This window comes from Hemiscyllium ocellatum, chromosome 1 (genome assembly GCF_020745735.1).
Source record: "Hemiscyllium ocellatum isolate sHemOce1 chromosome 1, sHemOce1.pat.X.cur, whole genome shotgun sequence".
In the NCBI taxonomy this organism is placed as follows: Eukaryota; Metazoa; Chordata; class Chondrichthyes; order Orectolobiformes; family Hemiscylliidae; genus Hemiscyllium; species Hemiscyllium ocellatum.
The window spans coordinates 68,241,818-68,254,444 of NC_083401.1; the positions used below are offsets into that span (position 1 = coordinate 68,241,818).

Consider the following 12,627-nt stretch of genomic DNA (forward strand, 5'->3'; position numbering starts at 1 on the left):
ATTAAACACTTCTTGGAAATCCGATAATGCAAACATCTATCAATTTCCCTTTATCTATCCCACTTGTTACACCCTCAAAGAATTCTAATGAACTTATCAGGTACAATTTCCCCTTCATGAAACCATGCTGACCAGACTTTACAATATTATGCATTTTTAAATTCTTCACTACAGGTGGTTCTTCTAGAATTCGAGGGTTGCATTCTTGTGCGACCCCACGCTGTATAAAAATTGCATAATAAAAAAAAAGTACTTAGTGTTGACAATGCAATTGTGTTACAGCCACATGTTTTAAAAATTTCTGCTTTAGAAACGGTGCTCCCTATTTGTCAATGTTATAGCCAATTCGCATCGATGAAACACTTTATAGCAGAACGACCTGTATTACATCTTTTACATAGAACATAGAAAAATACAGCGCAGTACAGGGCCTTTGGCCCTTGATGTTGCGCCGATCCAAGCCCACCTAACCTACACTAGCCCACTATCCTCCATATGCCTATCCAATGCCCATTTAAATGCCCATAAAGAGGGAGAGTCCACCACTGCTACTGGCAGGGCATTCCATGAACTCATGACTCGCTGAGTAAAGAATCTACCCCTAACATCTGTCCTGTACCTACCACCCCTTAATTTAAAGCTATGCCCCCTCGTAATAGCTGACTCCATACAATAAACTCTAAAATGCTCCAATTCACAGATGTTAAGCTAACTAGCCTATAGTTTTGCATTCTTTCCTTTTTCATTAAGTTGATAGTTTTCCAATTGTTTTTCTCTTTCCAGAATCTAAGGATTCTTGGAAGATCCCCGCCAGTCCTTCCACGATCTCTATTATTACTTCCTTTAGTATCCTAGGGTGCAGCCAAAGAGATCCAGAGGATTTCTCGGCCTTTCAACCCATTGCTTTAAGTAACTTTTCTCTAGTGATAGCTATTAGAAGTATTTCTTGCCCACTTTTGCCCTTTGGTTTAGTATTTCTGTAATTCTATCGATGTCTATCGGGAAGACTACTGTAAAGTATTCATTCAATTCCTTTACCTTTTCCCCATTATTGCTCCCCATTGTTATTTCCTTAGCTTAAGTTTTCCAAGGGGCCTATCATCAGTTTGGTCTCTCTTCCTTTTTAAAATATTTACAAGCAACTTGTTGCCTATTTTCATATTTCTTGCTAGTTTACCTTAAAAGTTTACTTTTTCGCTCTGTAGTTTTTATTAGTACTTTCCTTTATCGGATTTTACGTTGAAAGAAAAAGATATGCAAGGTGGCAATGTGATACTACCCTCACTTTTCTTAGTTAACCACAATCAGTTTACCCTCTTTCTGAAATTCTTTTTCTGTGAATTTATTATGATTTACAAGCATTAGTAGCGACTCAGAGAAGGCTCATTCAACTGAACTCAATTCATTCATGATATGAAAGGTTACAAAACAGACCAGTTATTAGCGAAATTGTTGGGAGTCTATAATTAAGAATGGGGAAACTGTACACATTGAAAATTTTTAGTTAATCAGGGAGAACCAGCTAATAGGTCACGCCCGACATGGTTCACTGAGGTTTTGACTAAAGTAGTAGTCAGGGTGCTTTCCAGAAGGCATTGGATAAAATCCTACATAAAGAAACTGTTAATGAAGTTAGAAGCCCATGGAATTGAGGGCAAATTACTGATATGGCTAACAACTTCAATAATGGCATAGAAAATCATATATCCGTGTTTGCTGACGATACAAAGCTAGACAGTATTGTAGACAGTGTGGATCACAGTATAAAATTACAAAGGGCTATTGATAGACTCTTGAGTGGGCAAAACTATGTTGAATGGAATTCAACATAAGCAAGTGAGATTATCCAGTTTGGATGAGAAACAGCATCAATCAGGGTACTTTCTAATATGACTTGAACTTAAACACAGCAGATGTCCAAAGAGATGTGGACTGAGCTGCATTGATCTTGAAAATGTCAAGAGCAGGTACAGAAAATAATCAAGAAAGCTGATCTCATGTGACCTTTATATGTGGACGACTGGACTACAAGGATATAGGAGTTACGCTGTAGTCATACAAAACTCTGATTCAGTCCCATTTTGAGTACTGAGCACAAGCCTGGGCACCACACCTTAAGCCTTGGAATATGGCATGGATTTACAAGAATGATACATTGACTTCAGAGGCTGTTTATAAGGGGATACTATACAAATTAGGTATCTTTTCTTTACAATTTAAAAGGTCATCTTCTTCATTAAATAAAGCTTGACAAGAGTTAAATCTGAGACTAGGGTCCTGAACTTAGAGAAAGCTAGTATCACTCTTCTACAACTGCAAAGATGACTTGTTAATTTTAATTCTGAAATGATAATCCCTTTGCTTATCAAAAATTTAAGGTTTATGGGTCAAAGCAAAGTATGTGGAGTTAGGCCACAGATCTCACTGAATGCTGGAACAGGCTCAAAAGGCTGAATGGCCTACTCCTGTTCCTATATACTTATCCGCACTTTGAAGAAAAGCTGAACAGGTTGGATTTATCTAATGGAGTTCAAAATAAAGTTGAGAGATCCAAAAACGATCCTGAAGGTTTTGAGAGAGAATGCTTCCCCTTGTAGAAGAGACTCGAAACAGTGGTCAGTTTAAGAATAAAAGGTCTCATTTTCAAACGGAGATTTTCTTTTTCCCTCTCAGATGATCATTAGATTGTGGGAAAACAGTGAAGTGAATAGGTGAATTTATGAAAGGTTGAGTTAGATTTTTGATAGGCAAGGAAATCATACAGAATGTGATATAAGCAGAAATTGAAGTCTAGATCACAACTAGATCAGCCATGATTTTATTGAACAGCAAAGCAGGTTTTGTGGGCCAAATAACCTAGGCTGAAGAGCAGGCATATGTAAAGCCACAATAATTCTTGAAATGAAACAAGGATGTACTATATATGCTATGTAAGACTTTAAAAATTGTGCAAATTTCATGTCATATTTCTGATCAGATAAAAAAATTAAAAATTTCTCAAAGGATGCTACAGTATAAGTTGTTAGCCTTATCGATAACAGTTCTCAGTGCTGCGTTATTCCAAGGGAAAAAAAATTACAAGGTATTCAAGCATTGCTGCAAAAACACTTAGTTGATGTTTTTTGTCATGAGGACAATTTACAAGAAATGCCAACAATCCTGATGAATGAAAGACAAAAGTCTTCAACAAAGTCTTTATTGAGCACTCAGGTGCTGTATTACCAAATGATTAAGACATTCTTTGATGTTAAATAATATTGGAATTTTAACTTAAACAAAATGCATACTTGCCTTAGCAATAGGAGACTTCCTCAAGTTAGCCTTCAAAATAGCACCACGAGATTTTTCATCAGGCAGTGGAATGTAAATCAGTTGGTCAAGGCGTCCAGGACGCAAAATTGCAGGATCGATAATATCAGGGCGGTTAGTTGCACCAATGATAAAGACATTCTTTTTGGTGGACATGCCATCCATTTCAGTCAGGATCTGATTTATAACACGATCAGCAGCACCACCACCATCACCAATGTTGCCACCACGAGCCTTAGCAATGGAATCAAGTTCATCAAAGAACAGCACACAGGGGGCAGCTTGACGGGCCTGAAAGAGAACATGGAGCTCCATATATATGTTACGTTCATTTAAACAAAGTTTAGTTGAAGATCATTTGGGTTTGGAGGTAGACCACCCGTTATGAAATTTAACAAACATTTACAATTATTTACATCTCAGGAATAATGGTTCACATCACGAAGTTATAAGTTTTATTTATTGTCCATCCCTAGCTAACTCAAAGAAGTGGTGAATTTCCTTTGTGAACAACTACAGTCCAGGTGGCCCAGGAAAGTGTTGCAGAAAAGGAAGGATTTTAACCCAGCAACAGTGAAGGACCTGTAATATATTTCCAAGTCAGAGTCATGTGCACCTTTTTGTTTTGGGGAGAGGGTGCTGCAAATGAGAGGTGGATAGATTCTCTCCTGCCAGCAATGGTCATAGTCTGGGACTTAACATTTATACCACACCCCAGTCCACTTTTAAACATGACCCAGATCTGAACACTATCCAATCATTAGCAATTATCCCCACTGCTGACCTTATGATGGAGGCAAAGCCATCATGAAACACTGACTTTTGAGCCAAAGGAATTTCTACAACAGTGCCCTGCAGTTGACACAGCTGACTTCTAAAAACTACAAACACCTTCTGTAATGTGAAACAAGGCAGCTAGCCATTTACCACTAGTGTTGTATACAAATCATTCAACTCCTACTCATGCTGCCACTTTCACTTTTACTTTATAATCTTTACTGTTGCTGACAAACTTCTTATGCAGCATTTTTTTCAACATCATTTAGAAGCTGGCACAAACCAAATTAATGCACTATTCTCATGAACCCTCTTACTGATTTGTTGAAGGTAAAAAATACAGGTGTTGGCTTTCCTGCATTAATCCACATTTGTGAAAGTTACTTCAAATTTTTGTCCGAGATTATCGTATCTGAATTCTTTTCCAGATGGGTTACACAAACTGGCCTATAGATTGCTGGGCCTACCTTTTGAGCATGGGTATTAACATTTGCAGTTCTCCCGCTCGCATCCCACCTTTGTACTTGAGGATGACTCGAAGATTATGGGCAGTGCCACAAAGCTCCAAATTTACATTCCTCAGTATCTTTGGATTCATTGCATCTATCTCTGCTTTTTATCAACTTTTAGCCCGGCCCAGTGCCTTAAGTAACTCTTCCTCATTCACAAGGCATCTTTTGTGTATGCCTTTATTGGCAAAGACAAATGCAAAGGATTCATTGATCTTTTCAGCCAGTACCTCTCCTCCGTGTGCAAGGTCATGAGAAATGGCAGAGGTAGGTCATTTGGCAAACAAGCCTACTGGAAGGATCATGCCGAAGTCAGATTGCGACCTTAACTTCATTTCCTGCTTGCAACTAAACCTAGACGCCCCCCGCCAAACTCCACTTTGAATATAGTTGAAAATGTGTTGCTGGTTAAAGCACAGCAGGTCAGGCAGCATCCAAGGAATAGGAAATTCGACGTTTCGGGCATAAGCCCTGATGAAGGGCTTATGCCCGAAACGTCGAATTTCCTATTCCTTGGATGCTGCCTGACCTGCTGTGCTTTAACCAGCAACACATTTTCAACTGTGATCTCCAGCATCTGCAGACCTCATTTTTTACCCATCCACTTTGAATATATTCAACGATCCAGCCTCCATTACACTGTGTGGAACAGTATCCAAAAGACTAATGACCCTCAGAAGGAATGCTTCCTCATCATCTTATTTAGAAGACCTCTTATTTTCAACCTATATTCCATAGGTCTATAATGTCCCACAAGAAGAAACATCCTTCCAGCATGTATCCTTTCAAGTCCCCTTTTAATCTTGTGTTTCAATAAGACTCGCTTGTTCTTCTTCCTTTAGAACATCAACCTAGTGAACTTTCTTCAAAATGCTTCCAATGTATATACATCCCTCCTAATAACCACCGAAAAGATACATAATATTCCAGGCAGAGTCTCATTAATGCCCTCAACAGCTGTAACATGATTCCCATATGTTCTACTCCACGCCCCATTCAATGTGTCTTCTCAGTCACTTGCAGTACCTATATACTGTACTTAACGTTTTGTGACACCAAGATGTTTATATACTGCAGCATTCTGCAGTCTCTCTCCACCTAAATAATACTCTGCTTTTCTACTTTGTCAAAATGGACAACCTTAAATCCCTCTCCCTGGTCCTGAATCAGTCCCACTTGTTGTTTTATCATCTGTAAGTTATTGATTCTTTTCACGTCAGCTGCTCGTCTCTTCCTATCCTCATGCTTACAGTCGTAGAGTAATCTTCATGACATTTCTTTTTTAAAAAACTATTCCTTTCAGGTTTCAAACCAGTTTTCGGATCAACCTGGCATTTGTTTAGGAATCCTTTTCCATACTAATCTGTCTTATGGAATCCAGGAGCTCTGGAGTTGTTTTTCCTACATTTTTCTCATGAGAATATATCTCAACCATATTCAAACCAATTCCTCCTAAAATGAAGTGCATTGGTCCATAGGCCATGAACGGTGAACAATTAAACAATTCTTTGTTCTTACAGGAGCCATTACAGACTTGATGGCTCAAATGGTCTCCTCCTGTGCTATAAAATTCTGATTTTGTATCAATTACATCTTCCATTCTTCACTCAATTGACCAGAACGAGATCCATTCTCAGGCCACTAAAATTTTCCCTCCCCGATTAATTATTTACACTTTATACTGCTCCTTTTCTATAAAAAAATCTAAATCTTTCAATTGTGATTCATAATTTCCATTTCAAGAATTAGATTTAGCAATGCTTCTACTCGCCAGAAACATACGGATATAGTCACCCAACATACATGCAATGCTCGTTAAAAACTAAAAGAACTGCAGATGCTGTAAATCAAAAACAAAAATTGCTGGAAAGGCTCAGAAGGTCTGGGAGCATCTGTTCTGAAGAAGGGTCACTAAACGCGAAATATATTAACTCTATTTCTGTCCAGAGATACTGCCAGACCGAAGCTTTTCCAGCAATCTATTTCTGGTTGCTCACAATTCTCCTCCATCACTACACTTCCAGTATTTAGCATCCTAACACAGGATAAGGTGGCTCCCATTAAACTTATAAATTTATGCGCATTGAATTTCACTGAGTATTTGTTTTTCTATATCTACAAATAGTATTATTTTAGAAGCTTTACTGTGTTTCTAAACTCTAACTAGTTTTGAGGTGTATAAAAAAAATCAGAAAAAAGGACAAGATGGATCGCGACCAGTTGTTCCCCTTAGTTGAGGGTTTACAACAAAGGTATTATTTTAAGGTGTAGGGCAAGAGGTTTCGAAGAGATTTCAGAACAAATGTTTCACCCAGAGTGCTGGTGGGAATCTGGAATGCACTGCCTCTGAAGGTAGCTGAGACAGGAAACCTCAACCTTTAAAACAAAACTTGAATGAACACTTGAAATATCATAACATTCAAGGCCGTGAGCCAAGTGCCTGCCTAACTGGATCCATCTCCAGCTGCTCACTCCTTCCACACTCCTCCACATTCCCTTACTCCCAGTCATCAGAAATACCATCTTTTCCTCATGACTATCAGTTCTGAAGAAAGGTCACTGGACTCAAAATCCTAACTTTGCTTTCCCTCTACCAATGGACCTGCTGAGTTTCTCAAGCAATTTTGATTTTTATTTCAGATCTTCAGTATCCGCTGTTCTTCATTTTGTTTTAGGTTTAGCGTAGTTTTCTGTCAGTGTAGATTTGGTGGATCAAAGGGTCTCTTCTGTATTCTATGATTCTTTGATTCCATGTTTTGCGTTGGAGACCAGTCTCCAACTTTAAGCACAAGGTAATTTTTTGAATTTAAGGGAAATCCGAATCTAGTCCAAAGAAATGGATTAAATAGCTGATTTTTAGTGCAATATACATCTAAAACCAAGTATATTTAACTTTTCTCTACTCAACAACTCTTAATGTGACACATAACTGGACGTCATCTGCCAGTGCCTTGAAGCCTGGGGTCGAGTTTGAGACTTAACATCAAACAACTGAAGCAGGTGCAATACTTGGACTTGGTTATAGCTGCAATTATGGATGACTTTAATCTGCATACTCATTCGGCAAATCAAATCAGGAGCAACTCCATACAGGATGAATTCTTCGAGCGTGTACAAAATGGTTTTCTGGCTTTATATGTTATGGAGACAACCAGAAGGCACAGGCCATCCTGAACTGGGTATTCTGTAGTGAGAAGGAAATATTTAGCAATCTAACTATGTAAGCCCCCAAACAGAAAGTGACCATAATATGATGGAATGCTTCATTAAGCTGGGGTATGATACAGTTGATTCTGAGATAAGTCCTGAATCCAAATTAAGAAAACTATAAAGCTATGAGGTACGAGTTCGCTATGATAAATTGAGGAATGTTACTTCAAAGTATAATGGTGAATATGCAATGGCAAACACTTGAATGCACAGGTAATCTGCAACAACTGTTTGTTCCTGTCTAGCACAAAAATGGAAGAGATGGCCCAAACATGCTAACAAGGGAAATTAAGGTTACTTCTATAAACAAGGAAGCAGCATATAAATTGGTCAAAAACCCAGCAGAGGTGAGGACTGGGAGTAGTTAACATTTCAGCAAAGAGAGCAGGGGATTGATTAAAAGGGAGAAAATAGTATGAGAGTACTCTATTGGCAGGGAACATACAAAGTGAGTAAAAGTTTCTATAAGCAGAGGATTTGGTGGAGGCTGGTACAATTGCAACATTTAAGAGGCATTTGGATGGGTATGTGAATAGGAAGGGGTTCGAGGGATATGGGCCAGGTGCTGGCAGGTAAGACTAGACTGGTTGGGATATCTGGACGGCATGGATAGGTTGGACTGAAGGGTCTTTTTCCATGCTGTACATCTCTATGACTCTAAGTATATGAAGAGAAGGCAAATATAGGTCCCTTACAGTTAAGAACAGTGAAAGTTATACTGGGGAACAAAGATGGCAGACCAATCAAATACAAATTTGATTCTATCTTCACAAAAGAGGTCAAAATGTTGAGATTAGATTACTTAAAGTGTGGAAACAGGCCCTTCGGCCTAACAAGTCCACACCGACCCTCCGAAGAGCAACCCACCCAGACGCATTCCTCTACATTTACCCCTTCCCCTAATACTATGGGCAATTTAGCATGGCCAATTCACCTAACCTGCACATTTTTTGGATTGTGGGAGGAAACTGGAGCACCTGGAGGAAACTGACTTGGGGAGAATGTCCAAACTCCACCCAGACAGTTGCCTGAGGCGGGAATTGAACCCGGGTCTCTGGCGCTGAGAGGCAGCACTGCTAACCACCGTGCCACTGTGCCTCCCCACAGTCCCAAAAACAGTGGGGAATACTGGGTGAGAGGGAAGAATGAAACGTTGATGGGATTATAATCAATAACCCCCCCCCAGTGCCTGATAATCTATACCCCAGAGTATTTAAGGAAGTGACCCTACAAATAGGGTATGAGTTGTGGTCATCTTCAAGATTCTATCGACTCGAACAGTTCCTGTGGATGGAGGGAAGCTAAACTATTCTTACTATTTAAAAAAAAAGGTAGAGAGGAAAAAAGGCAAATGTAGACCACTTAGACCGACACCAGTAGTGATGAAAATGCAAGAATCTTATTATAAAAGATTCAATAGCAGGGTGTTTGGAAATCAGTGTAAATCCATACTGACTCTGCCCATTCCTGTCAAAAGGGATAGCAATTTTGACAAACTTACTGGAATATTCTGATGTTGTAACTACAACAATTGACAAGGGGGACCAATGCATGTGGTTTACTTGAACTTACAGAAGGATTTCCCACATAAGCGATTAACATGTAAAATTCAAGTGCATGGAATTAGGGTAGTGTACTAACATGAATAAAGAACTGGCTAGCAGACAGGAAACCGTAGGAATAAACGGGTCATTTTACAATTGGCAGTCACAAGTGGTATACCACAAGGCTCAGTGCTTGGGGTCCAGCTATATACAATAAATATTAATGATTTAGATAAGGGAACGAAATGCAATCTCAAGTGTTCAGACAAAACAAAGCTTGGTGGGAGAGTGAACTGTGAAGAGGATGCACAGATGGTTCAGTGAGATTTAGACAAATTGAAAAAGTGAGCAAATGGATGGCAGATAAAATGTAACAGGGATAAAAGAGAGGTTATCTACCTTGCAACAAAAAGAAAAAAAGCAGATTATCCAATTAGCAACAGATTGGTAAAGGGCAAAGTTTCAACCTTTGCACAAGGACTTGATTAGATCACTTGATGTACTGTGTGGGGCGTTTTGGTCCACATATCTGGAAGAATGTTTTGGTTTTGGAGGGAATGAAATGAAGGTTTTCCAGGCTGATTCCTGGGAATAGCAGGTCTGATTCATGAATAGAGGTTGAATCGATTAAGACTAGTTCTGCATAAGAGTGATACCAGACTTGAAACATGACCTCATTTTCCCTCTCCAACCATAATGCTAGATCTGCTGAGCATGAGAAGGAGTAGGGGATCTCAGAAACCTATAATATATAACAGGACAGTGCAAAGTAAACACAAGGAGGATGCTTCATGACTGACAAGTCCAGAACCAGGTCACAGTCAAAAGATATAAGGAATGAAGAACTGAGCTATTTTGAACTGAGATTAGAAATTACTTCACCCAGAGGGTGGTGAGCCTGTAGAATTCTCTGCCACAGAAAGCAATGGAGGCCTAAAAGGAAATAGATTTGTTCTTGGGGTTAAAAGGATCAAAGGGTATGGAGTGAAAGTGGGAACAGGATACTGAATTGGAAGATCAGCCACGACCATTTTGAAGAACCCAATGCCCTACTCCTGCCCCATATTCCATGTTTCCATGATCTCTATTCAGAAGGTATGCAAGTCAAAGTAAGCTTTCATTTTAAAAGCAAAGGCTTAAAATGAAAATCTTAAAATGTGAAGATATTTTTCTCAGCTGATAAGTTCCCAAAAATCACTGTGCCTTGATCACACGGTCACTCCACATCATTTCACATTATCTTCATCTCAACTCCACTGTATTGTAAATCAATACCTGATAGAATTTGATAGCCAACCCACCAATACCTCCTTGAATGAACAGCTTTTAGACAAACAATTTGTATTATTACACTAATTGTTGAATCTGTCTAATCAATTCCTTCGCAAACCTCCTCGGGTACAGAGTTTTCTGTACGGAACTAGTTATCTTTATTTTTGATGGTTTTCATCCGCCTTAGTATTCTGCCCAGACATGGGAAATGTTGCAGCATTTTACTTCATAAGTGGGAGAGCCATAGGCCCAATTTCAATTTGAATGCATTCACAGCACTAATCATATGTGCCATGTTTTTACTTATTCCACGGAGTTCACAGTTCAACTCAGTTTTGTGACTATGCAGAAGGAACCAAAATTGAACAACCATGCATTACCTGGTAGCTAACTTAGTCCTTGATTTAAGAAAAATGACAATTTCAGGATATAAAAAGCTTTACAGGATATTCCTTCAATGTAACAAGCTTACTTCAGTATGGAGAATTAATTCACAGTAGGCAGCACTGAGTTTGATTAAAATTTTTAAAGTGGTACTGAAGGGCTTTTACTTGAATCAAGTTTATAATATCAGCAATAACCTTAATTACATGAGAGTCCATAACTGCTCGCTGGTGGATTATATAATGGTTTTTGGCAAAAGAGAGGAAAATCAGGATCACATTTGCAAAATGGGAAGTCTGTATTTGCATTAAACACGGCAGGTATCCCATCAATGGAAACCAGTTCCTTGATTTCAATGTTTTTCTCAAACCTGAACCTTTTGAATTCATTACAGATATCCTCACCATTTGTTCTAAGGGTCAAAAGGGTGAGAAAATCCTCTTTAGTTAAATCATTTTTTAAAAATAAGTCAGGCGCTTTGGTATATCTTGCAAATTGTCCTGATGAATGAAAGATGAAAAGCTTTGCCAAAATGTGCCTTTTATCAACATTCTATTTCTGTATTGCCAAACAGCTATTTGATTTTACTGCACTCTCTCAGTCTGATTCCACCTAATGTCTTAATCTTAAAAAAAACTCTACTGCTACCTGCCTCTCCTAATTCTATATCTTACTTTTTATTTCCAGTGTTACATCCTGCTCAGAAAGTTTCAACACTCCTGAATAGTACCAATCATTGTATAATGACACTCTGTTCAGGTGCATCCCATCCAGCTGGAATAGGACTTAACCACCCTAGAACCAGTTCAAAAGTCCTCCCTCTTGCATCATCTCTAGTCATGAATTAAACTGTTCTCACACTAACTTTGAGGTCCTGTGTTCCTGGTCTTCTTGCTAGCTCCACAAAGATGGCATGGACCATAGGTCTCTTTCTATTCATATTACTGATCATACTTTAGCTGTGAGCTGTTGATTCTGTGCTTCAGAATAGTCTGAAGGCAGTGACATCCTTCACTCTTTATATGTTTAGACAATTGGGCAGTTGTAACATCAAAAATTGTCATGCTCAGTCATCAAAATAAGTTGGAAATACAATCTTTCGAACAAGTTTTCAGTCAGCAATAAATTTTGAGAATTTTTTTTTCTACAGCTGCAGAACTTATTTCAGATCACAAGCAAGACATGGACACCGACATTACCAATATTAACTTCAATTAATAAATTAAGTGCAAAGTCACACATCACCGTGACTTCTTCTGCTACTTTGATACAATTTAAGAACATACAGCTGTCTTGTCTGATTGGAGCCTCCTTCAAATCAAACACCCTCGGGGAACCTCTGCCTCAACACAGTCTCTTGCTAAGTATTAGTTTATTAACAGACTGCTCAGAGGATTTTCTGTACAGGCTATTCCTCTTCCTGATCTTTTGTCTGGGCTCTGAATGCCATTATACAGCTCCATGCAGCTGGGCCTCTTCCCTCTACACAGGGGGTATAAACAAGCACAAAAACGGAGTAGGCCTTTTGGCTCTTCTAAGCATGCTCCTCCACATTTGTGGCTGATCCGAATTTGGCCTCAACTCCAATTCCAACCTAGCCCAGATAATCTGAGTCCGTGAGA

General features: G+C 38.9%; 1 protein-coding gene across 2 annotated transcripts in view; it reads right to left on the minus strand.

Annotated features, from left to right (window-relative positions):
- vcp (valosin containing protein) overlaps nucleotides 1–12,627 on the minus strand; it is a 69,784-nt gene that overhangs the window by 9,979 nt on the left and 47,178 nt on the right. The window contains exon 14 of one of the 2 annotated variants that reach the window (XM_060821967.1): nucleotides 3,288–3,600. In XM_060821967.1, coding sequence (XP_060677950.1) covers nucleotides 3,288–3,600 — 313 coding nt within the window. The remainder of the gene's footprint in view (nucleotides 1–3,287; nucleotides 3,601–12,627) is intronic. The other variant, XM_060821893.1, reaches the window with a different exon arrangement.